At 42.6% G+C, this 27,680-nt stretch overlaps 1 protein-coding gene across 3 annotated transcripts in view; it reads left to right on the forward strand.

Moving 5' to 3' along the window:
• The window catches only part of LOC141104737 (uncharacterized), a 34,001-nt gene extending 9,150 nt beyond the window's left edge, over positions 1-24,851 (forward strand). For 2 of the 3 annotated variants that reach the window (XM_073594447.1, XM_073594441.1), the window contains exons 2-3: positions 9,504-9,689; positions 23,166-24,851. In XM_073594447.1, the coding sequence (XP_073450548.1) occupies positions 23,334-24,641 (1,308 nt within the window). In that variant the 5' untranslated portion in view covers positions 9,504-9,689; positions 23,166-23,333 and the 3' untranslated portion in view covers positions 24,642-24,851. Of the gene's footprint in view, positions 1-9,503; positions 9,690-13,627; positions 13,791-23,165 lie in introns of all 3 variants that reach the window. The other variant, XM_073594455.1, reaches the window with a different exon arrangement.
• The last annotated feature ends 2,829 nt before the right edge of the window (positions 24,852-27,680 follow it).

Below are 27,680 nucleotides of genomic sequence, written 5' to 3' on the forward strand. Positions count from 1 at the left end.
ACAGTTACAAAAGTTACAGATACAAAAAAAAGTGTAAAAAAAAAAAAAAAAAAAAACACAAAAAAAATATAAAATAAAAAAAGAAATAGTTGTCGTTTTATTGTTCTCTCTCTCTATTCTCTCTCTATTGTTCTTCTCTTTTTTACTATATTCTATTCTGCAATGTTTTATTGTTGTTATGTTTTATCATGTTTGCTTTTCAGGTATGCAATTTTTTATACTTTACCGTTTACTGTGTTTTATTGTTAACCATTTTTTTGTCTTCAGGTACGCCATTCAGCTGCAGCGTGGATTTATTTATCTTGACAGCAACAGCGTTTGCTCCCACGATATATAAAGCCGTGACTCTAGCGGAGGTGATATATGCCGAAGCATGGGGGCATCAGGGGTGGAGGAGCGATTTGCTCCTACCTTTTGCAGGAGGATGCCCCCATGCTTCGGCATATATAAACGTTGCATGTATGCCCATCATTAGAAGTGGGTGGACGAAGGGAGGTATTCTAATGGTGGGCATACCCACCGATCAATCTCTTTTTTCGTACAGCCCACAGGCTGCATGAAAAAAAAAAAAGATTACAATATATGCCCAACAAGGACCAGCAACATACTGGTATGTTACTGGACTTTGAGTGGTTATACCAGAATGATGCCTGCAGGTTTAGGTATCATCTTGGTATCATTCTTTTCAGCCAGCGGTCGGCTTTCATGTAAAAGCAATCCTAGCAGCTAATTAGCCTCTAGACTGCTTTTACAAGCAGTGGGAGGGAATGCCCCCCCCCCCACCGTCTTCCATGTTTTTCTCTGGCTCTCCTGTCCCAACAGGGAACCTGAGAATGCAGCCGGTGATTCAGCCAGCTGACCATAGAGCTGATCAGAGACCAGAGTGGCTCCAAACATCTCTATGGCCTAAGAAACCGGAAGCTACGAGCATTTCATGACTTAGATTTCGCCGGATGTAAACAGCGCCACTGGGAAATTGGGAAAGCATTTTATCACACTGATTTTGGTGTGGCCAGATGCTTTGAGGGCAGAGGAGAGATCTAGGGTCTAATAGACCCCAATTTTTTCAAAAAAAGAGTACCTGTCACTACCTATTGCTATCATAGGGGATATTTACATTCCCTGAGATAACAATACAGTAATTTTAGCAGTAGACCTCCTCTGTAATTTTAAAGTGGTAACCTGTAAAGGATTTTAAAAATGTATTTAGTTTGTCGCCACTGCACGTTTGTGCGCAATTTTAAAGCATGTCATGTTTGGTATCCATGTACTCGGCCTAAGATCATCTTTTTTATTTCATCAAACATTTGGGCAATATAGTGTGTTTAGTGCATTAAAATTTAAAAAAGTGTGTTTTTTTGGGTGATGTGTGACATAAGCTTCTAAATGTTGTGCATAAAATGCCAGGACAGTTCAAACCCCCCCCAAATGACCCCATTTTGGAAAGTAGACACCCCAAGCTATTTGCTGAGAGGCATGTCGAGTCCATGGAATATTTTAGATTGTTACACAATATAAGACAAATTTTTTTTTTTTTTTTTTTTTGCACAAAGTCATCACTAAATGATATATTGCTCAAACATGCCATGGGAATATGTGACATTACACCCCAAAATACATTCTGTTGCTTCTCCTGAGTACGGGGATACCACATGTGAGACTTTTTGGGAGCCTATCCGCATACGGGACCCCGAAAACCAAGCACTGCCTTCAGGCTTTCTAAGGGCGTAAATTTTTTATTTCACTCTTCACTGCCTATCACAGTTTCGGAGGCCATGGAATGCCCAGGTGGCACAAAACCACCCCAAATGACCCTATTTTGGAAAGTGGACACCCCAAGCTATTTGCTGAGAGGTATAGTGAATATTTTGCAGACCTCACTTTTTGTCACAAAGTTTTGAAAATTGAAAAAAGAAAAAAAGCTGAGTTAGACTTACCGGTAAGTCCTTTTCTGAGAGTCTTCCAGGACAGCCCATGAGACCTTGGGCTCCTCCTACCAGGACAGGAAACACGTCACCCCCACCAGATAAAAGGGCGGTCCTCCAGGCCCATGTCAGTATTCTCAAGAACCGTAGGACCCTGCAAAACATATGCATAATACACATAACTTCAGACAATACCGGGTGGGAATCCGGCTGTCCTGGAAGACTCTCAGAAAAGGAGTTACCGGTAAGTCTAACTCAGCTTTTCTCCAAGCGTCTTCCAGGACAGCCCATGAGACGATGAGCCAGAACTTACCAGTCTAGGGAGGGACAACTGCCTGAAGGACCTTACGACCAAACGCCTGCTCCTGAGCTGATAGGAGATCCAGGCGATAATGTTTAATGAAAGTCGAGTAACTGGACCAAGTGGCAGCCCTGCAAATTTGTTCCAGTGAGGCACCAGCCCTCTCAGCCCAAGACGTAGACAAGGCTCTAGTTGAGTGCGCAGTAACAAAAGGTGTAGGGACCTCCCTAATTTTGTAAGCTTCCAAGATGGCTTGCTTTATCCATCTAGCCAATGTGGCTTTAGATGCACTATTCCCCTTGTGAACTCCAGAAAAGAGGACAAACAAGGCATCAGTTTTCCTAAAGGTCTTCGTGACCTCAAGATAGACCAAGAGAATCCTTCTTACATCTAGGAAACTAAATTTTCTTTCTAAGTCGCCCTGTGGCGAACTACAAAAGGTTGGCAATACAATGTTCTGAGATCGGTGGAATGTACTTGCCACCTTGGGCAAAAAACCTGGATCGGTTCGTAACACAACTCGATCCTCAAAAATCGTGAGGAAGGGCTCCCTAACTGATAGGGCCTGCAACTCACTTACCCTACGAGCTGAGGTAACAGCTATAAGGAACACAGTTTTTAATGTAAGTAACTTAACTGACATACTTTCCAGAGGTTCAAACGGAAATTCTACCAGAGTTTGAAGTACTAGGGACAGATCCCACGTTGGACAACTTCTCACCACTACTGGTCTGGCCCTAGAGATAGATTTGAAAAATCTGGCTATAGTGGGATTTTCCAGGAGAGAAAACTGGAGGAACACACTAATAGCTGCCGCCTGTACCTTTAAGGTACTAACAGAAAGACCTTTGTCGACACCCTCTTGGAAAAATTCCAAAATAGACGGAATATCATGAGCTAATCTATCATTTTCAGATAACCATGAGTTAAACCTTTTCCAAACTTTGGAATATATGGCTCTAGTAACTGGCTTCCTGCAATTCACGAGAGTCCTGACTACTTTGTCAGAGAACCCTTGGGCGCTCAGTATCTTTTCTTCAGATACCAGGCCGTCAAGTTTAAGGAAACCACCTGAGGGTGTGATACTGGACCCTGCAATAATAGGTCTTCCCTTTTCGGAAGACTCCACGGAGGCTCTGAAACCAGAGACTGTAGCAGGGAAAACCATGGCCTCTTGGGCCAAAACTGGGCAATTAGAATCAGATCTGTCTCTTCCAGCCGAAACTTCCGGAGGACTTCTGGAATCAGCCTGATTGGCGGAAAGGCATAACATAGGCCTGGAGGCCACGGGTTTGCCAGAGCATCGATCCCCAAGGCTTGGTCTGCCGGGTTCATGGAAAAGAATATCTCCGTCTTGCGGTTGTTTCGGTTTGCGAACAAATCCGCTACCGGATAACCCCATCTCTTGGTGAGATCTGCAAAGACTTCGGGATGAAGGGACCAGTTGTCTCGGTCTATCCTGTGACGGCTGAGATAATCTGCCAGGCAATTGTTTTTCCCCTTCAGGTGTACAGCAGAAATGGAGGCTAGATTCCCCTCTGCCCATGAAAGGATCTCCTGGGCAATGGACTGAAGCCTCCGGCTTCTCGTGCCTCCCTGCTTGTTGATATACGCGACTGTCGCTATATTGTCTGACAGGATTTGGAGGTTGTGACCCCTGACCTCCATCTGAAAAGACTGGAGGGCTCTCTGGACTGCAAGCAGCTCTCTTTGATTGGATGAGGCCCTTGCCTCCTCTGGGGACCACTCTCCTTGCGCTACTGCATTGCTGAGGTGGGCCCCCCATCCCCAGGAACTCGCATCCGTGGTAATCCTTCGGAAAATGGGAAAGGACCATGGGAGACCTCCTGCTAGGTGCTGACCAGCTCTCCACCACCACAGGCTTCTTTTTATCCTGTCGGGAAGCCAGATCCTTGACTCCAGGGACCTTACGTCCCTGTCCCAGTTTCTTAAAAGAAACCTTTGTAACGGACGCTGACGGAGTCTCGCCCATGGTACTGCGGGAAAACATGAGGTCATAAGACCCACTGCCCTCGACACCTGTCTCAGAGAGACCGACTGGTTGGTCTGCAATGTTGACATAGTCTGGAACACTTTGGTAATCTTCTCCTGAGGAATAAAAACTCTTTGGTTCACGGAGCAAAAATCGTAACCCAGATAAGTTACTTTCTGGGCCGGAATCAAGGACGATTTTTCTTTGTTTATTAGCCAGCCTAGGGACTGTAAGAAGTCCTGTACAGCCTGGAGATCTTCCAACAGCATTTGGTATGATTTTGCCACTATCAGGAGGTCGTCTAAGTAAGGGATAACCGTTATTGCCTTTAATCTTAGAGGAGCCAGCACTTCCCCCAACACCTTCGTAAAGATGCGTGGGGCTGAGGAAAGACCGAAGGGGAGGGCCTGAAATTGAAAATGTCGGGTCCCCATACCCGTCTTCACTGCCAATCTCAAAAACTTTTGGAAGGCTGGATGGATAGGGATGTGAAGATAAGCATCCCTTAAGTCCAACGTGGCCATAAAGCAGTTTGGGTATAGTAGGTTTTTGATTGTAAAAACCGTCTCCATACGGAAATGCTTGTATCTGATGGACTTGTTTAAGGTCCGGAGATTCAGGATAAGTCGAAACTTTCCTGCCGGCTTTCTGACCACAAATACATGGGAATAGAATCCCTTGCCCCGCTCCGATCGAGGAACAGGAATCAGGACTTTTTGATCTAATAAGTCTCCGATCTGGAGACCCAGAGCCCTCGCTTTCTCCCGATCTTGTGGAGGAAATGTGACCAACAAACGTTCTGGTGGTTGGTGAACAAACTCCAGCCTGTACCCGTTGGTCACTAGGTCCAGGACGAAGGGGCTCAGAGTGACTGCTGCCCACTGTGGGATGAAGGCCCTCAATCTCCCTCCCACCGGGGAACACAAGTCACTGCGGCTTGGCGGGCTGTTGAGGAGGGTTAAATAGCACTCCCCCTTTGCCCCTGCCTTTGTGCCCAGTCCAATGCTTTTTCGGCCTGCTGTCCTTTTCTCTAGGACTCTGTTGCCTGTTTTGGCCACGAAAAAATTTTCTGGCTGTCTGAACTCTCTTTCTCTCTGGAAACGCCTTTTTCTTATCAGCCGTGCGTTCCAGTGCCTCCTGTAGACCTGGGCCAAATAAATGATCGCCAGTTAAAGGAAGGCCACAAAGGCGCAACTTGGAGGCCGAGTCCCCTGACCAGGTCTTAAGCCAAAGGCTTCTCCTGGCCGAGTTCACTAGAGCCGAAGTCCTGGCTGACATTCTTACCGACTCAGCGGAAGAATCTGCCAAAAAACCCACTGCCTGAAATAGGAGAGGAAAAGACTTTAAAATTTGCTCTCTGGAGGTACCTGCTGACAGATGTGACTGAATCTGAGTCAACCAAACCTCCAGATTTCTGGCCACACAAGTAGAAGCCAAAGCTGGTTTCAGGTTTCCAACTGCTGAGTCCCAGGCTCTGTGGAGAAGGATATCCCCCCTCTTGTCCATCGGATCCTTAAGCGTACCCATATCATCAAACGCCAGGTCCGAGTTTTTAGAAACTTTTGAAAGAGGTGCGTCTAACTTGGGATTCTTATTCCATGGCTGCGCAGTGTCCTCATCAAAAGGAAACCTCCTTTTTAGGTTACTAGAGAAGAATGGTTTTCTCTCAGGATTATCCCATTCCAGTTTAATAGTATCAACCAAAGAACTATGAACTGGAAACACTCTTGATTTTCTCTTATGTAATCCTTTATACATAAGATCATGTTTGGATAACTGAACCTCTTCCTCTTTTAACTCAAGGGTAGTATAGATAGCCTTTAATAAGTCATCTACATCCTCAACAGATAACTTAAATCTTGAGCCTCGAATGGATTCTCTATCTCTGGGCTCTGTATCTGACCCTGATTCTTCCAGAGAAGAACGGGTAGATCTGACCTCAGCCTCAGAGTCTTCACTCTCTGCCTGCTGCGGAGTGCTTACTGATGCCTTCAGTGAAGACGGACTCTCTGCTGGAGTCTGGAGCTTGTCAATAAGCGTTCTAAAGGAACTGAAGGTGGACGCAAGTTCATCCCTAACAGAAGTAAGCATCTTCTGGCACGAGGCAACCGGGTCATCCTTTACTAGGCCTTCTATACAGGTGCGACAAACTGCTTTGCTCCATGAGGAGCTCAATTTGTTTGCGCAAACCGCACATTTCCTTTTAAGTGGCTGCGCTTGGGCCTTGTCCTGAGTCTTGGTCTGCAAGACAAAATAAATGACCCACAATGTAATTAAAGCCACACAATCACTCCGTAACACCACGTGCAGGAGGGAGGAAATGTGTCCCCTTACACCCACTACTACAGAGGGGGGAGGGGGAGGGAACACTCACAGGGATAGTAAGGTGGTGACAGAACACCCCAGGCTTACCTGTGAGGTGCTGGTGTTGGGAACTGCATCCGCTGCCTGTGCAGGTACTGCAGGAGGATCCATTCTGCCACTCTTGGTCATCCACAGCCTGGCTGCTTAACACCAAGAAACACCAGCAGCCAGCGTTCTCTGTTCGCGCCGTTTATGAAGACTGGAACCTCGTCTCCGGCGCCCGATGATGATGTCATATGCCCCGGAAGTAACCCTCTCCAGGCACTTCCTGTGGGCCAGCTTGGAGCGCAATAGCTCCGCCCCCTCGAACGCTGCGGCTTCCTCCATTCCTTGCTCAGATCAGCCAGGCTGTCAGCAGGGAAGGACAACCGAAGCTCAGCTGAGCTAGAGTGCAATGCACTGCGCTAGGGGCACGACCTCACCCCGGTCCTGGCCCTCTCCAGGCACTGAGGACAGAGAACAGCAACACAGCCAACCTCCCCAGCAGTGTGCTGCTTCTGGCAGAGGAAGAGGTAAGTGATATGCCCCAGAAAAAAGCCATACAAAGCCCCTGCTTATAAGGCCTATGGGAACAAGTTCCATGAACATGTTACCCCCCGTCCGGAGGAAACACAAATAACTGACATGGGCCTGGAGGACTGCCCTTTTATCTGGTGGGGGTGACGTGTTTCCTGTCCTGGTAGGAGGAGCCCAAGGTCTCATGGGCTGTCCTGGAAGACGCTTGGAGAAAAAAATTTTTTTTCTTGTCTTTCTTCATTTTCAAAAACAAATGAGAGCAGCAAAATACTCACCATGCCTCTCAGCAAATAGCTTGGGGTGTCTACTTTCCAAAATGGGGTCATTTGGGGGGGGGTTGTGCCATCTCGGCATTCCATGGCCTCCGAAACTGTGATAGGCAGTAAACAGTGAAATCAAAATTTTACGCCTTTTAGAAATCCTGAAGGCGGTGATTGGTTTTCGGAGCCCCGTACGCGGCTAGGCTCCCAAAAAGTCCCACACATGTGGTATCTCCGTACTCAGGAGAAGCAGCTAAATGTATTTTGGGGTGCAATTCCACATATGCCCATGGCCTGTGTGAGCAATATATCATTTAGTGACAACTTTGTGCAAAAAAAAAATTTGTCACTTTCCCGCAACTTGTGTCAAAATATAAAATATTCCATGGACTCAACATGCCCCTCAGCAAATAGCTTGGGGTGTCTACTTTCCAAAATGGGGTCATTTGGGGGGGGTTTTGTGCCATCTGGGCATTTTATGGCCTTCAAAACTGTGAAAGGTAGTGAGGAGTTGAAATAAAAAATTTATGCCCTTAGAAATCCTGAAGGCGGTGATTGGTTTTCGGGGCCCCGTACGCGGCTAGGCTCCCAAAAAGTCCCACACATGTGGTATCCCCATACTCAGGAAAAGCAGCTGAATGTATTTTGGGGCGCAATTCCACATATGCCCATGGCCTGTGTGAGCAATATATCATTTAGTGACAACTTTTTGTAATGTTTTTTTTTTTTTGTCATTATTCAATCACTTGGGACAAAAAAAATTAATATTCAATGGGCTCAACATGCCTCTCAGCAATTTCCTTGGGGTGTCTACTTTCCAAAATGGGGTCATTTGGGGGGGGTTTGTACTGCCCTGCCATTTTAGCACCTCAAGAAATGACATAGGCAGTCATAAATTAAAGGCTGTGTAAATTCCAGAAAATGTACCCTAGTTTGTAGGCGCTATAACATTTGCGCAAACCAATAAATATACACTTATTGACATTTTTTTTACCAAAGACATGTGGCCGTATACATTTTGGCCTAAATATATGACTAAAATTGAGTTTATTGTATTTTTTTTATAACAAAAAGTAGAAAATATCATTTTTTTTCAAAATTTTCGGTCTTTTTCCGTTTATAGCGCAACAAATAAAAACGGCAGAGGTGATCAAATACCATCAAAAGAAAGCTCTATTTGTGGGAACAAAAGGACGCAAATTTCGTTTGGGTACAGCATTGCATGACCGCGCAATTAGCAGTTAAAGAGACGCAGTGCCAAATTGTAAAAAGTGCTCTGGTCAGGAAGGGGGTAAATCCTTCCGGGGCTGAGGTGGTTAAGCTAGCCGAGGACATGGTGAGGCTGACCCGGAAGTAACATCATAGACATCGCTTTCCGGGTCACAACAAGAAGGGTAGGAAGCGTACGTGTGTCCGCTCTTCTCCTTCCCCTCCAGCCGCCGACACCCGCCATGTCGCTCCTGGCCTGCAAATGGGGAGGGGGGGTGTGTGAGCAATCGGGTGGCAGCAAAGCCGCCCAAGTGCTTTCACCCGTCAGGCAGGAGTCTGCCTGGCAGTTTCACACACAAACCCACTGGCTGCAGCCACCAGATTGTGTGTGAAACCCCCCGCTGTCAGGTCCGTATGACGTATGGATCTGGTAACGAAAGGGTTAAAGTTTTCAACTCATGTTTTAATATTTAGTTGATTTTATTACAGTAGCAGTCCAAGTATTGGGCCACTTGTTTTTGTGACTATGGAGATTTAATTTGATTTTGGCAGGAGGTTGTCCAGATGTCATTGAAAGTGTGCTTTGACAGCGTTGTCAGTGTTAATGGTGAAGGCTAAAAGTCTTTTCTACTGATAAATGTAATCTGATGTTTAATCTGGTACATTTTGGTATACATTTTTCTAATAAAATGATTTGAGATGACTTTGTATGAGTTATGCTATAGTGTGTCCTTAAATGGTAACCACTTTCTTCCATTAATCTTTCCTTGGACTTTTTGTTGGATATTTATAGGTTACTGGACAACATCACATTTGGTGATAGAGCGATACAAAATTGATTGCATTGCAAAGTTTTTTAAATTTACAAGATGTATTTTTTGCATTGTAAATATATTATCTAACGCTTCTTTCTTTTTTTTTTTTTCTTTTTTTAGACCTGAAGATAGCGGTATACTTCTTTGTTACCCAACATTAATCATAAATGTATGGTTCCTAGCCTGTTGACCTTCTGGGTAGTGGCAAGGATTATTAGAGGATTAGCCTTTTCAGTAATACTGAATTGCGTTTTAGGTCCTGCACTGAAAAGTGGGATGTAAGGAGGGGAACGACAGTACCACCAGGTAATAACCTAACAATTACTTAGACCTTTAAAATTGAGCATATTAGGAAGATGCGCATATATATATATATATGATACTTTGCAAAAGAATACTATTGTTTCTTGGCGCTACTACAGGTACAAAGAACAAATAAAACACATATATGTGGCATTGCTGTGATCATCAGGAGTAGGGGATTTTATTTTACAGTTTTTTTTTTTTGTTTGTTTGTTTGTTTTTGGCGGTGGGTCATGTTAATGGCATAAAAATCTAAGGCTAAAATGTAACCACTTCCCGTCTGCTGTACATATTCATGTCCTCAGACACGAGTGGTGATATCTCAGTCATCGCTGAGGCTGCAGCAATGATCTAGATATAATTTTTTAGTGTTGGCTATTACTTAAAAAGTAATTTATAGTCACTTGATCACTTTTACAGATGGCACAAGAGATCCCCCCCCCACCCCGATCTGTCCTTACTGGGCTCTCCCTTCCCACTGGGGAGCCTGGTAACGTTGTGACCAGTCAGATACGATGTCGAAGAGAGAGTAAGAGGAACTTCCATTCGTTCCTTCCACTCTGTGATGTCAGAAACTGGAAGCGATAAGAATTTCATCACTTCTGGTTTTTATTTGTTTGTTTACAAGTCTGATCTCGGTTTGATCAGATGCTTTGGAGGGCAGAGGAGAAATCTGGGATCAAGTAGACCCAGATCTCTTGATTAAAGAGGATCTGTCATGGCCCATGCTATCACAAGGGACATTGTTCATTTAAAATGAATAAATAAAGGTACAGTGTCAGTTTAAAAAAAAAATCATAACATTTAAAGAAAAAAATCCTCCTGTCCCCCCTTGCTCACACGCAAATGCGAATGTGTACGTAGGTTCCGCACGCATGCATGTGTAAACAGTGACCGCAACACACGTGAGGTATTGTCGCAGACCTCAGAGTGAGAGCAGTAATTCTAGCGCCAGACCTTCTGTGTAATGTTAAACTGGTAACCTGTAAATATCTAAGGATATTTTTAGGTACCATAGTTTTGTTACCGTTCCACAGACGTACACAGTTTTAAACCGTGACATGTTGGGTATCTATGTAACATTATCTTTTTTATTTTACCAACATTGGGTATTGTCTAGGAAAAAAATGCTGAATTTGTACATGTATATTAGAAATGTCAAAATTGGAGGTGGTTAAAATATATTCTTTTTGGGCCAGCCAAAATGAGGAGATATTCATTAACATTCACAACCAAATGATGAGCCAAATCTGTCCTGAAAAAAAACAAACAAACACTTTTCTCCTTCAATGTGTAATTCACCTGTATACTTTTAAAGCGGAGTTCCACCCAAAAGTGGAAGTTCCACTTTAAGCACGCCTTGCATTTGGCATGTAACTTTTTTTTGGGGGGGGGGGAGTGGGTACATGGTTTTGACAGGTACTTTCTGTCCCACTTCCTCCTTCCGTTGCTTGGCCGCCTAGGCTACTCCTCCTCTCCCCCTAGGCAGCCCCTCCCTCTCTGCAATCTTCTGGGACACAGGTCCCAAAAGATTGCCTGGCCACTAGGAGAGTGCAGCAAGGCTTGCGCCCGACTGTGAAGCTGCAATCTGTCACAGCAGGGCGCCCACAGTAGTAATGATGGCGCCACGAAGAGGAGGGGAGCAAGGCTTCGGGCGCCCACATCACTGAACCATGGGACAGGTGAGTGTCTGTTTATTAAAAGTCAGCAGCTACACTTTTTGTAGCTGCTGACTTTTAATAAACTGAAAAGAGACTGGAACGTCGCTTTAAGTAGTTAAGATGATATGTACAGGTATACTAACACATGTCAAAAGTGTTCTTGGGCATTACATTTTGTTTTGACCTCGGTCATGAAGAGGTTAAGAATCAATTTAACCACTTGCTGACTGCGCTATAGCTACAATATAATGACGGCTACAGCACGGCCGGCTAGTGTGCTTGCGCTTCTCGCACACCCCCGGGGGGGGGGGTGCAGCTGGAAGTGTCCATGATCGCTGGGTCTGTGGGACCCATCGCATCACAGATTAGGGGTAAAGGGCTAATCACAGCAGCCCTTTAACGTGATCGCCCCATCCAATGACGGAGCGATCACTTTGTCAACAAACCGAGATCATGCCTGGTTCAGCTCACGTTGCAGTGTTTCTCTCTCCTCTCATGCTGTATCGGTGAGAGGCGAGAGAAACAGCAGAGCAGCGTGAGTTGGCTTGATCTGTGTGCCCTACAGTGCTCATCAGTGCCACCACAGTGCTCATCAGTCCCCTACAGTGTCATCAGTGACCTATAGTGCACATCAGTGCCATCAGTGAGTGCTCATCAGTGCCATTACAGTGTCCATCAGTGCCCAATAGTGCACGTCGGTACCCATCAGTGAGTGCTCAAAATTTTATAAGAGAAACAAAGAAAATGCATTTTTTTTTTTTTTTTTTTACAAAACTTTTGGTCTTTTTTTATTTATAGCCCAAAAAATAAAAAACCCAGTGGTGATTAAATAGCACAAAAAGAAATCCCTCTATTTGTGTGAAAAAAAGGATAAAAATTTTATATGGGTACAGTGTTGCATGCCTGAGTAATTGTCATTCAAATTGTGAGAGCACTGTAAGCTTAAAAAAATTGGCCTGGTCAGGAAGGGGGTATAAGTGAACCTGTTAATGTCAAACATTGATAAACTTATTACTAATGTTCATATAAAGGGACATCTGGGTGGCAGCAGCCATAACATGATTTCCTTTAATGTTGGCTCAAAACAACAACTGAAAAAATAAAAAAACTTATTTTTAAGAGGGCCAATTTTTGTACGGCTGCTCCCCAAGATTTAGACTGTATGCAAACACACTGCTAAACCTATTCCCATGGGCAATAGGTTTTATGGTTAACATTTTAAACTTATGTGGTTCACATCCAAAGTTTAGCAAGTTCCCGATGAGAATCATTTCTCCAAATAGGGCTGTTTACTGGATGCACCAGTTACTTTTGAAGTCGTTTAGCTTTCATCCAGACTTTGTGCATAAGCTTATATGTAGGATAAGCTTTATTGGGTTTAGAAAAATTCTGTGACTCCAAGCCCTCCAGGAGACTCTGACTGAGTGGAATAAAAAAATTAGAAACCATATGGAATCCCAAGCCACAACAGTCCCTGCAGGTGACCAGATGTTGGATTTGTACTGCCAGGTAGTAGATCTATGGGTTTCGGAAGGCAATACCTCCGCAGTCTTTTGGGCGTTGCAGCTGCTCAAGCCTGATGCTGGTGAACGATTTCTCTATAACACTGCTCAAAAAAATCGAGTTCACTAAACAAGTATTTTGAGAGGTATAACAACAGGGGTATTAGGGTACAAGGTAGAGTAGCTTAGGAATAAGGATCATTTTGATTAAATTGGACCTACCAATCAGAGAAAGCCAAAGCTAATTCCATATTTAAAAGGTTTGTACACCTATACCATAGTGCAGGATTGGAGCAGCCCCCTTGGACTTTTTAGGCAGAAATGGTCATAAAGATAATTTTATAGTAAAAAGCAATATAATGCCACTTTTATTAATACAAAACATAAAAACTTGTTTATATATAGACATAGCCAACAAGGCAAATAATGTAAAGCACATCGTACAAAATTAGAAAAAATGGTAGTACATTAAAACATATTTATCAAACCCAACAAAAGGCAAGTATGCCTTGTGCTGCCAGAGACGAGCTGTGATCAATCAATGGGGATTTCTTGCGTATAGCCCAACATGTTTCGGAATGAACAATATGTATTCATTCCTTCATCAGGGAAGATTATGTATGGGTGACTTTAATTCTCATTGTCTGAAATGTAAACATAATCGCATGATAATCACACTGTAAAGCACGATGTGAACATAGCAGGCAATATAGTAATAAAGTATACATTTGGTATATAATATATGTAACCATTCTAATACTCACATGATGATCCACAGTACAAAAAAAAGCAAAAAAGGAAACACAAGGAATAAAATCAGTGGGGACTCCCAAAGCGACTGAAGCAGTCTGCAGAGCAGCAGATGGGTGGGCGTGCATCCCAGGATGAGCAAGCAACAAACATCCATAAGAAATGCCTTGTAGGCTACACCAGCCAAAAAGGTATCGATATCTAAAGCAAAAAAAGCAATTGGAAGTGCGTATTAACACATACTTCCTAAACTTAAACATCAGCAGACAGGATGAATGTTGCATAGAAATAAAATAGGGGAATCAGAGACATGCCTGTCAGGTGTGTGTGCTTATATAAGGAGTATTCCTCAGGGAGAGCCAATAAGCCATGGGGAGGAGGTGCTGGAACCCTGACATCAAAGAAGCCGCCAATCAGGGCGGCTCAGGACAGGGACAAGGCGGTTCTCTGACACAAGGGCGTGCGGCGCACCCCCCGCCCATTGAGCGGGTTAACGTCACAGGTCAGAGCATCACCGCCGCAAAGAATTCCCCAGCAGCATCATATGACGTTGGGGGGTGGGTAGGAGCTCCTCCCCGCAAAAAGGCCGTGTGGATAGCAGGAAGTGTAAACCCCCAGTGCCGTCCACCGGCCACAAGTGGGTGGAGCCGAAGCAGAAGACTCCACAGGGGACATGCACATCGCCATCTAGAGCATCACAGCCCTGACAGTCACAGTGGGCAATTAATGATTCAAAAACCACAATGGAAAAATATACAATAACAAAAAACAGTGATCAATTAAAAAATTATATACATAAGAAAAAGCAAACAGGGAAAGGAATAAAAAATATAATGGGACAGAAAATAGCCAAGGATATAGAATACCAGGGACGAGCAGATCTAAAATGATAGATTAATTATTAAAGAATTCTATATATGGTAAATGGTATTATAGATGGCATGGGGATCCCTGGATGTCACGGCACAGCATGTCATGGCATAGGGGCACACAGCAATGTCACAAAGCATTAATTCCTCTGGAGTTCAAGACTCCCAATACCGGAAATTAGAACTCTAATCCCCCTGACACAAAACCAGGGAGGAAGGGCTTGAAGTTAAATGCCTCATTCAAGCCTGGATGCAGGGTGGCCTTGAGGTTGAAAATCCATCTAAGTTCACATTGTAGTAGTTGCTTATTGAAGTCGCCACCTCTGTGGCTAGGATGTAGGCAATCCAAGGCCAGAAAATGTACCTTAGGGATAGACTCAGCATGGACTGAGGCCATGTGTCGACCAATGGGTACATCAGGATCACATTTGCGTATACTTAATATATGTTGATATGTGCATTTCCAGAATTCATTTATAGTTTTCCTGACATAGTAACATCCACAGTCGCAAGAGAGTAGATATACCACGGCGGAGGTCCTGCAATTTACATAATATTTAGGGTGAAAAGTGTGCCCATTAGGTAACAGAATATTTTTGCATCTGTCCATATATTGACAGTAGGCACATCCCCCGCAGGAGAAAGTGCCTAAAGTTTTTACACATGTCACCTCTTGAAGCCTTGTTTTCACTTGATACCAGCTTGTCGACCACAGAGGGGGCCCTCCTGTAGGCGAAAGCCGGTACCTCCGACACAAAAGGAGCAAGCAAAGGATCCATAACAAGCAGATGCCAATACTTGTTTAGGATACATCTAACAGGGGGATGCGAGTTGAACCTCTAATTTCCAGTATTAAAAGTCTTGAACTCCAAAGGAATTAATGCTTTGCGACATTGCTGTGTGCCCCTATGCCATGACATCCTGGGACCCCCATGCCAAATATAATACCATATACAGAATTCTTTAATAATTAATCTTTCATTTTAGATCTGCTCGTCCCTGGTATTCTATATCCTTGGCTATTTTCTTTCCCGTTATATTTTATATTTTTTCTTCCTTTCCTTGTTTGCTTTTTCCTATGTATATAATTTTTGTTTAATCGATCATTGTTTTTTGTTCTAGTATGTTTCACCATTGTGGTTTTTGAATCATTAATTACCCACTGTGACTGTCGTGGCCCACGGATGCGCTAGATGGTGATGTGCGTGTCCCCTGTGGAGTCTTCTGCTTATACCAGCCGGCGGGTAGGCTCCATCCGCTTGTGGTTGGTGGACGGCACTGAGGGTTTACACTTCCTGCTATCCACACAGCCTTTTTGCAGGGAGGAGCTCCTTCCCACCCCCGCCATGTCACATGATGCTGTTGGGGAATTCTTTCTCACTCGCGTCTGACAGATGCGAGTATAGGAGAGCCGATCGGCGGCTCTCCTGACAGTGGGGGTCTGCGCTGATTGTTTATCAGCCCGGCCCCCCTCAGTTTACCACACTGGACCACCAGGGATCGCCACTAGGACCACCAGGTAAGGGGCAACATGTGGATGGCCAGGTATGTACCCCATGGCCATCCACATGTGCCCAATCTGTGCCAATCAGTGCCCACAAATGGGCACTGATTGGCACCATAATATTGCCTAGATGCCCAGCAATGCCACCCTTAGGAGCATCAGTGCCACCAATCAGTGGCATCAGTGCCACCCATCAGTGTCTATCGGTGCCCCCTGTCAGTGCCCATCCATGCCACCTATCATTGCCACCCATAAGTACCCATCGATGCCACCTACGAGTGCCCATCGGTGCCACCTATGAGTTCCCATCCGTGCCGCATACCAGTGCCACCTATCAGTGTCCGTCAGTGCCGCCGTATCAGTGCCCGTCAGTGCAGCCGTATCAGTGCCCATCATTGAAGAAGAAAACGTACTTATTTACAAAAATTTTTAACAGAAACAAAGAAAAACTTTTCGGTCTTTTTTTATTTGTTGCGCAAAAAAATAAAAACCACAGAGGTGATCAAATAGTACCAAAAGAAAGCTCTATTTGTGGGAACAAAATGATAAAAAAATTGTTTGGGTACAGTGTAGCATGGCCGTGCAATTGTCATTCAAATAGCGACAGCGCTGAAAGCTGAAAATTGGCCTGGGCGGGAAGGTGTCTAAGTGCCTGGTATTGAAGTGGTTAAAGATTAGTTCACTTTTTTTTTTTTTTCTAAATTTCAGCTTCACTATGTACCAATATACCAATAATGCACGTCTTTGGCAGAAATAAAAAATCTTTCTAATTATCTTACACACCCCTATCTTAGTGTCCAGCTGGCTGAATAAAAAAGGATTCTCCATTACTTCCTGGATAGACATTGGGATGTGACACAGGAAGGCGTTTACCACCTGACCTCATTAGTACACACCCTGCATCATCTACCCTCCTTCTCCAACACATCACTACCACCCACCATCAGGTGCAGTGGTTTTCTGAATGCAATCAGTGAATATAGTTTTCACTAAATATACAGCCCCAGATAGTTTATTTGGCAGAGTGTGCAGGAGCTGAGTGATCAGAAAACAGCAATGTGATAACCTCTATGTGGCTAGAGGTCTGGGTTCTGTAAAGCTCAGTCTGAATGTGCAATCTCCTTAAGATCTAACATCAACTATGTAGTGAAAGGGCTTGCCTGATTGGATAAAGAGTGATTGGATAGATGGTGTGTCCTATTATTTCGTTTTGGTAAATCTAAATGAGATCGTATAATCAGATTGTATCGTGTATGGCCACCTTTTCTACACCTAAAAAAAAAGGCGACCTATACCCATGCCACATCCAAATCTCTAATGGATTGAAGGACTAGCTCTGCTCATAATGGACTTTATCAGCATTTACATGAGACAGAAGCAATTTCCATAAAATATTAATTTTTATTTACAACATATTTTAAAGCCAAAAACACATAGTGCGTGATATTATCTGAATATGATACAAATATAATCACATAACACCTCCTACAGGCATACCCCACTTCTAGGTACACAATGGAACCAGAGCATGTATGTAAAACGAAAATGTAGTAGTAGTTTTTGTAGTTGTTAACCCACTTCTATTACATGCTCCCATCCTCTCTGCACCATTATAATATTTGTCCCTGTGTAATGTAAAAAATCTGCACGATTGTACCAGTATAAGCTCTGCTCCCGCCGCTCAGCTGATTCCTCTCCTTTCTTCTGTCTCCGGCTCACAGTTGCAGTTGGTGGGGCCAACCCCTGCCGCTGACGTCAGTCGGGAAGGAGGTGGAGAGAGAGCTGCGGATGACAGAGGCACGCAAACGGACCACGATGTCAGGGCTCAGCAGCCATGATTATTGTGGTTTGTTTGCAGAGGAGTAGGTATACCAGGATCAGCCAAGTATTTCAGGTGATACAGGGGTTCAAATGACACAGCACAAGCACTGTGCTGTATACTAGGCTTTAATGGAACAGGATCTGTATTTTTTGGGGGTTAACAAACACTTTAACGTTAAGCAATACCTTTTTTCACTTCTCAATGCATGTAAATACAATAGCTCTATCAGAAATCTTGGTCAGCTTGACATGGCACTGCTCACGAACAATAAGTGACAGGGACATCAAACTTGGTGAACCAAGACGTTGACATGATAGATTACCTAGGCAAGCTAGCAGACCCCAAAATCGGATATGATGTAGTCCTGCGTCCCTGTCACTTATGGTTCAGGAGCAGTGCCATGTCAAGCTGACCTAGATTTCCCATAGACGCCAATGTTAAATGTTAGAAACCATGAGCAGTGCCATGTCAAGCTTACCAAGATTTCTCATAGACGCCAATGTTAAAAACCGGGAGCAAATGCCATGTCAAGCTGACCAAGACTTCCCATAGATGCCAATGTGTCTGTACTCACGAGTGTATGTAAAGTGAGGGTACGTAAAGCAGGGTGTGCCTGTATATAAAAACACATATATACCACAAAGAAAGAGGGGAGAAAAGGTTGGGGGGATTTTGGCGGTGTCAAGTATAGATGCACAGTTGACTTACTATAGATAAAACATAGTTTTTATTAACATAACATAGTTAAAAGAGAACATACTGTTACAGGGCAGTAGGAAATTATAAACAATTGGTGGTCAAAATCGTTACAGGTGAGTAGTAAATCGCAGCAGAAAATATTGCACACTAGCCCGACATGTTTCGCTACTTTAGCTTCCTCAGGGGATGTGCTAGAGATTTTATTTTACTGAGACCACTGGATAAATAAAGAAAAACAAAATTGTAACAATAGTTTGAGACAATGCAGTGAAGTAATACATACAAGGTGTTAATTTCAGTATGAACCTAGTTGCCTAGAAAAACTGGACACTTACCCTATACATATTTTGCACCCATGAACCACCTGGCCGATCCCCTAACTAAGCCGCAAAAGACCGGATCCAGGGGGGTCAGTTTGGCATAGCCATAGAGGGCTGATAGGAGGACACTAGGGAACAACAAGATCACCATAGAAGATAGTGCCTATACCATAGTGCCTATACAAGCAATTAACTTTCCCGGTTTCACGATTTTCAGGTGCGGAGAGTTGGCTCTCCGTTACCCACCTCCTCTGTTCACTACTTGTGTCCTATTATCACCGCTGGTTCCCGATCATCATTCACCATCACTTTCATTATCTTTCACAGCAAACATTCAGCACTCTACATTAACTTACTATCTAATATACTTTATAATTTACTTCATTAATAACAATACCCCTCTCACTATTACTTTTTAGCCTGCCCTTGCATTAAACTCTATACAGCTTCTGATCGGAATTATTCCAATATATCCTCCCTACAGACAATTAAATTACCAAAACTACCAGAGAATTTAATGTGAGTATCTAACTTAGGAGACGTATGTCCCCCCCCCCCCCCCCTTATTACTATTTTTTCTTGATTTCATATCAAGCCATTTATTCAACAATATAATTCTATGGTGATCTTGTTGTTCCCTAGTGTCCTCCTATCAGCCCTCTATGGCTATGCCAAACTGACCCCCCTGGATCCGGTCTTTTGGGGCTTAGTTAGGGGATCGGCCAGTTGGTTCATGGGTGCAAAATATGTATAGGGTAAGTGTCCAGTTTTTCTAGGCAACTAGGTTCATATTGAAATTAACACCTTGTATGTATTACTTCACTGCATTGTCTCAAACTATTGTTACAATTTTGTTTTTCTTTATCCAGTGGTCTCAGTAAAATAAAATCTCTAGCACATCCCCTGAGGAAGCTAAAGTAGCGAAACATGTTGGGCTAGTGTGCAATATTTTCTGCTGCGATTTACTACTCGCCTGTAACGATTTTGACCACCAATTGTTTATAATTTCCTACTGCCCTGTAACAGTATGTTCTCTTTTAACTATGTTATGTTAATAAAAATGATGTTTTATCTATAGTAAGTCAACTGTGCATTTCTATACTTGACACCGCCAAAATCCCCCCAACCTTTTCTCCCCTCTTTCTTTGTGGTATATATGTGTTTTTATATACAGGCACACCCTGCTTTACGTACCCTCACTTTACATACACTCGTGAGTGCAGACACATTGGCATCTATGGGAAGTCTTGGTCAGCTTGACATGGCATTTGCTCCCGGTTTTTATAATTGGCGTCTATGAGAAATCTTGGTTTCTTTGTATCCGCATTTATTGGGATGAGGTGTCTTTAGTAAGGGTGTTTTCACCAACCGGACCAAAAATCATAACATATATACCACAGTGCTATAAGAGACTAGCTTGAAAATTAAACAAAACACTGAGGGTACTTTGATTAAATAGGTTTTATCAAAAAATAATTTGAAGGAGACTGTATCTTACAAAATCAAAGCAGCAATGAATTACAGTCAAAGGTATTTCAAAGTGATTAATTAACATAGCCTTGTAACATTCTGTTTGAGGATAACATACCAAGTATCTCTAACCAAATATTTAGGACAGGCTACTTTAAAAATGTTAATCGCCCATGCACTCTAAATAGGTGCCAGTTTTATCCATAACATATGATTAATGATGTTTATTATTTGTCTTAAAGTGGTGTTCTGGCCGAAATTATACTTTTTAAATAAAAATACCCCTATAATACACAAGCTTAATGTATTCTATTAAAGTTAGTCTGTAAACTAAGGTCTGTTTTGTTAGTTTGTAGCAGTAGTTTGTTATTTTATAAACTTACAGCAGGCCGTAGCCATCTTAAGTGTGGGCATCTGAAGCCAGACTGTATTTCTTCCTGGATCTCATCCTTGCAGATCTCGCACATGCTCAGTGCAGCACAAGCAGTGTAATAGCTTTCAGGTCAGGTTTCCATAGCAACGGCAGTTTCAGAGGAAGTTGCCGCCCCACATGCTCAGTGCAGCACAAGCAGTGTAATAGGTTTCAGGTCAGGTTTCCATAGCAACGGCAGTTTCAGAGGAAGTTGCCGCCCCTTCCCAGAAGGCATTGCAAACAGGAAATGATGCGATGGGCCGCGGCCAGGGAGGAGGAAGTGAAAAATGAACACAGCAGATATACAGTAGGTGCTGAGAAAAAAAATAAAAAAATATCCAATTTGTTTACAGTGCACAGTTTAGTGAGGGATGCTGAAGAGTTGTAAAAGTGGGTGGAACTCCACTTTAAATAATTGCAGGAAGAAATTCCCATAGATATTGTTAAACCAGGTGTGTAGCACTATACATAAATCTTTTCCAAGTCAAGTCGATTATGGACAGTTGTGACCCTATGTTTTATACGTTTTAAAATACTGTAACTGGTTTTGTATAGTCACTCAGAAAATATATTGTACTATACTTATTTTAATGTGCTTTTGAACTATCAGAACACCTCAAATGCAAGTTTTAAATACTAAAGCATGAATACCATGCAACTTCAAAAAATGTTATCAATTGTATCTCCTGAATTTTTTTTCTTGAAAGCTTTTGAGTTATGTACAGTCAGGTCCATAAATATTGGGACATCAACACAATTCTAATCTTTTTGGCTCTATATACCACCACAATGGATTTGAAATGAAACAAACAAGATGTGCTTTAACTGCAGACTTTCAGCTTTAATTTGAGGGTATTTACATCCAAATCAGGAGAAAGGTGTAGGAATTACAACAGTTTGTATATGTGCCTCCCACTTTTTAAGGGACCAAAAGTAATGGGACAGATTAACAATCATCCATCAAACTTTCACTTTTTAATACTTGGTTGCAAATCCTTTGCAGTCAATTACAGCCTGAAGTCTGGAACGCATAGACATCACCATACGCTGGGTTTCATCCCTGGTGATGCTCTGCCAGGCCTCTACTGCAACTGTCTTCAGTTCCTGCTTGTTCTTGGGGCATTTTCCCTTCAGTTTTGTCTTCAGCAAGTGAAATGCATGCTCAATTGGATTCAGGTCAGGTGATTGACTCGGCCATTGCATAACACTCCACTTCTTTCACTTAAAAAAACTCTTTGGTTGCTTTTGCAGTATGCTTGGGGTCATTGTCCATCTGCACTGTGAAGCGCCGTCCAATGAGTTCTGAAGCATTTTTCTAAATATGAACAGATAATATTGCCTGAAACACTTCAGAATTCATCCTGCTGCTTTTGTCAGCAGTCACATCATCAATAAATACAAGAGAACCAGTTCCATTGGCAGCCATACATGCCCACGCCATGACCCTACCACCACCATGCTTCACTGATGAGGTGGTATGCTTTTGATCATGAGCAGTTCCTTTCCTTCTCCATACTCTTCTCTTCCCATCACTCTGGTACAAGTTGATCTTGGTCTCACCTGTCCATAGGATGTTGTTCCAGAACTGTGAAGGCTTTTTTAGATTTTTTTTGGCAAACTCTAATCTGACCTTCCTGTTTTTGAGGCTCACCAATGGTTTATATCTTGTGGTGAACCCTCTGTATTCACTCTGGTGAAGCCTTCTTTTGATTGTTGACTTTGACATACATACACCTACCTCCTGGAGAGTGTTCTTGATCTGGCCAACTGTTGTGAAGGGTGTTTTCTTCACCAGGGAAAAAATTCTTCGGTCATCCACCACAGTTGTTTTCCGTGGTCTTCCGGGTCTTTTGGTGTTGCTGAGCTCACCGTTGCGTTTTTTCTTTTTAAGGATGTTCCAAACCGTTGATTTGGCCACACCTAATGTTTTTGCTATCTCTCTGATGGGTTTGTTTTGTTTTTTCAGCCTAATGATGTCTTGCTTCACTGATAGTGACAGCTCTTTGGATCTCCTATTGAGAGTTGACAGCAACAGATTCCAAATGCAAATAGCACATTTGAAATGAACTCTGGACCTTTTATCTGCTCCTTGTAAATGGGATAATGAGGGAATAACACACACACCTGGCCATGGAACAGCTGAGCAGCCAATTGTCCCATTACTTTTGGTCCCTTAAAAAGTGGGAGGCACATATACAAACTGTTGTAATTCCTACACCGTTCACCTGATTTGGATGTAAATATCCTCAAATTAAAGCTGAAAGTCTGCAGCTAAAGCACATCTGGTTCGTTTCATTTCAAATCCATTGTGGTGGTGTATAGAGCCAAAAAGATTAGAATTGTGTCGATGCCCCAATATTTATGGACCTGACTGTATGTGTTTAATGGATGCATTTATATGTTGCTCATGTGTTGTGTTGGTATAGAACCATTAACTGTTTTTTTTTTCTTTTTATACTTATTTAACCAGGGCACTCACAAATCTTCAGGTGAATCTCTCCCTGCTTAAGTACTTAAAAAAAATGGCATGCATTGCAAGTTTGTGCTACTTTGTTACTGCTTACCATCTGGTATTGTGATACATTTTTTCAAGAAAAGTGACAAAAAAGTAGCTGGATAATTTTAAGATTAAAGGTATATGAGTATGTTGAGAAATTACTCAAACACAGATCTTGATGATGCCCCACATACTTTACGCTCAGATCTATGCAGTCAAGGGATTTCAATACCAAGACCTTCACACCATTCTTTGTCTCGTATATCCAATGCCTTGGAAATTAGCCAGTCACCTACCAGAGCTTTCATTCATGAGCCATGCAATAGCCAGTGCTCTGTGTCGGACACACAGACACCTTGTACAAATATTATTTGTAATGAAAGTTCATGCTGCAAGCCTGTTCCTTCAGAACTCCCTAGCAATCTCCGTACCACCAATCCAGAGAAATATCCGCAGTCTTCTGTTCATTTGTGTTTAACAAGCAAGAGAAATGAGGAGGAAGTCTCAGAAGACAAGAACACTGATGGACAAAGTTATGTGCATAGTTCTCAAACATTTCCTGATCCACAGAATTCAAACCTTCCAGAACGAATGCATGAATTATCTCTTGGAGTAACTATTCATAAAAGCAACCCCTTTTCTGAGCAAGAATCACATTTATCTAACATATTTTCTAGTCCTGATGTGCTTCCATCTCCTTCTGTAAGATCTTCCCCTTCTGTTAATTCTTCAGACCAGTTTTTCAGTTTTGTCATTTTTCATGCCCCTGAAGACCAGGAGATAGCTAGCAGGGTTTGTAATGTTTTAGAACACCATGTGGTTGGGAAAGGTACAACTTTTTGTGAGGGGTTTGAAACTCCAGGAGTTAATCCTTTAATGTGTCTTGAAAATGCAGTGGAAAACAGTGCGTATATTGTACTTTTGCTCACTAATGCTTTTTTGAAAGCCACGTGGGGTGGCTTTCAGAGTGCTACAGTAATGATGAATTCTATAGAAAATGCTGACAAATTGGGGAGTGTCATTCCTTTTTATCCTAAATTAAATAAACCAGATGGTAAGATTCCAATGTGGATAAAAAACCTGATTCCCTTGGATGAAAGCTCTATTATCTTTGAAACTAAAGTGCGTAACACATTCAAGGAGGAAGTAATTAGGAAACAGAATAAATTGTGGGAAGGAAAAGTGAGAAGAACTAGATCAGATTTTCAACAACCACAAAATATTTCCCTACAATGGTCGATGAGTGATGCCACTACTGTGTTGCCACAACAAACCCAACCTCAATTTGCTGTATTTCATGGACAGACTCCAGTTATTCAGATCAGCCATGCCGGGAATGTGCAGATAGGGAATCAAAACAACATGAACATACAGTTTTCACCAAATGAGCCACAAATGGATTGGGATACCAACCTGTATCACGATGCTGGGAATGAAACTCCAAATTGAAAAAGAGAAAAGTGTCTGAAAGTGTTAAACATACAAAAACATTAATAATTTTTTAAATGATTTGATTTGTTCTAGTCTTGGATGATAAGGATATTGATTGTAAAACCTTTTTTCACTTGAGAAAAGTCTTTCCAGTGTTCTTGTACTTTTTACAACGTACCTAAAATGATCAGCCTCAGCAGCACAGGAATTAAAGCACAATTCAAGACATTACTTTGTTTTAATTTTTAGTGTTGAGAAGGGTTAGAATTCCTGGTACATTTTTACTTCTTATTGTGAACCCATTTGGAAATGTTCATATTCTCCCTGTTACACCAGGGCAAAATTGGTAATGTCACTGGAACAGGAAGGCACAGACAAAAATATACACTTCACACTTGCTCTAATTTTCGTGGCCGTTTTTACTTCCTTTGGAGAGTTCCATTGAGAACTATAAGTCCTGTCATGGTGGCAAATTGGACTTGTAATACATAATTCAAAACGGACAGCTTTTATCTGGCAGAAGAGCCTGCTCATGCTGTCAGAAGAGGCGATGGTGTGGGGGGGGTCTACTTGCATTATGTTACATGTTACAATCCTAAATATGGAAGTAACATGATCTAAAAGGTGCAGTTAGCCTTAAAGTAGTATTAAACCCAAAAAATAAAGGTTATATAAAGGGAAAAACTAAAAAAAAAAAAAAAAAGAAGAAAACTAATGTAGCCACTACATCTATGGATTGGTAAACTGCAGTATATTATTATTATTATTATTATTATTATTACATTGTGAGTGTTTGAGTATTGTTTTTTTTTTTTTTTTTTTATCAAATCTTTGTTTTATTATAATTGCAAAAAAAAAAAAGCATAGTAGGTATGGCCCCGGAAGGAATTACCCCCTTAACCACTTACCCACTGGGCACTTAAACCCCCTTCCTAACCAGACCAATTTTCAGCTTTTGGTGCTCTCACGCTTTGAATGATAATTACTCAGCCATGCAACACTGTACCCATTTGAAACGTTTGTCATTTTTTTCCCACAAATAGAGATTTCTTTTGGTGGTATTTAATCACCGCTGGGTTTTTTATTTTTTGCGCTATTAATCAAAAAAGACTGAAAATTTGGTGAAAAAAAAAAATTCTTTGTTTCTGTTAAAATTTATTGCAGAGTATTGGCGAGTATTGGCAGATTATGGCAGAGTATGGGCACTGAGCAGAGCTGTGGGCTGGATCTGTAGTGCCCACAGCGCTGCAAACGATCTCTCCCTTTCTCCTCTCACACTGTACCGATCGGTACAGAGAGGGGAGGGAGGAACCGGCATCATGAAATGACGCCGGTTTTTGTTTTCAAGTGGTGCTCTGTCGCGGCCATTTACTGGGGGACCCGGCGGTCACGGATGTTACCGGGTGCGCTCCCCAGGGGGCGCGATCCTGTGAGGACGTCCATGGACGCCCACCCAGAATAAGCCGACCGCGCTGTAGCCGTCTTTCGGCTATGGCCCAGTCGGCATGTGGTTAATGACCAGGCCATTTTTTTGCGATACAGCACTGCGTCGCTTTTGGTGGTATTTGATCACCTCTGCGGTTGACAATAAAAAAAAAAAAAAAAATTTATATTTTTTTACTTTCTGCTATATAATACATATCCAAAAAAAAAAAAACAAATTTATTCACCAGTTTAGGCCATTATGTATTCTTCTACATATTTTTGGTAAAGAAAACACAATTAGCGTGTATTGGTTTGCCCAAAAGTTATAACGTCTACAAACTATGGGATGTATTCATGGCTTTTTTTTATTGTTTATACTGGTAATGGGCGATCCTCGATTTTTAGCGGGACCGCGACATTGCGGCGGGCAAATCTGACCCCAAATGACACTTTTTGGGGACCAGTGACATTATTACAGTGATCAGTGCTAAAAAAATGCACTGATCAATATATAAATGACACTGACAGGGAAGGGTTTAACTATGTTCCCTAAAGTGTGTTCTAACTGTGTGGGGGATGGGCTTAGTGGGACAACACAGAGATCGCTGTTTCTTATCACTAGGAACAGCAGAACTTAATGTTGTCCCCCGTCACAATGGGGATTTCCACCTTGTTTACATAGGCAGATCCCTGTTCTGCCTGTCTTTACTGTGATCGCGAGTGAGCTCTCGTGGTGCGCAGAGGTCACTTCTGGCGGTGCGCACGCCCACTGTATCTTATGCGCGGACCGCCGTACAGGTACGTTGGTTCACGCAGCCAGGCCGCCCTGTCGCAGTATATGTGCGGTTGTTAGACCTCAAGTGGCTAAAACAATGCCTCCAAAGGCATACGGTCAAAATAAGGGCTGTTGCCACAAACCTATATGGACAAAATGACAAAATTACACAGTAACAATCTATTGCAGTAAAAATAACATGCCTTCAAGGATGACAAATATATACAGTGAATCTGGAAAATATTCATAGCGCTTCACTTTTTCCACATTTTGTTATGTTGCAGCCTTATTTTAAAATTCATCATTTTCCTCAAAATTCTACAAACAATACCCCATAATGACTATGTGAAAGAAGTTTGAAATCTTTGCAAATTTATTAAAAATAAAAACAACAAAAATCACATGTACATAAGTATTCACAGCCTTTGCTCAATACTTTGTTGAGGCACCTTTGGCTTCAATTACAGCCTCAAGTCTTTTTTAGTATGACGCTACAAGCTTAGCACACCTATTTTTTGGGCAATTTCTCCCATTCTTCTTTCAGGACCTCTCAAACTCCATCGGGTTGTATGGGGAGCGTCGGTGCACAGTCTTTTTCAGATCTCTCCAGAGATGTTCAATCGGGTTCAAGTCTGGGCTGTGGCTGGGTCACTCAAGGACATTCACAGGGTTGACCCATAGCAACTCTTTTGTTATCTTGGCTGTGTGCTTAGGGTCGTTGTCCTATTGGAAGACGAACCTTCGCCCCAGTCTGAGGTCCAGAGCGCTCTAGAGCAGGTTTTCATCAAGGATGTCTCTGTACATTGCTGCATTCATCTTTCCCTCGATCCTGACTAGTCTCCTAGTTCCTGCTGCTG

Source organism: Aquarana catesbeiana, linkage group LG01 (assembly GCF_042186555.1).
Source record: "Aquarana catesbeiana isolate 2022-GZ linkage group LG01, ASM4218655v1, whole genome shotgun sequence".
NCBI lineage: Eukaryota > Metazoa > Chordata > Amphibia > Anura > Ranidae > Aquarana > Aquarana catesbeiana.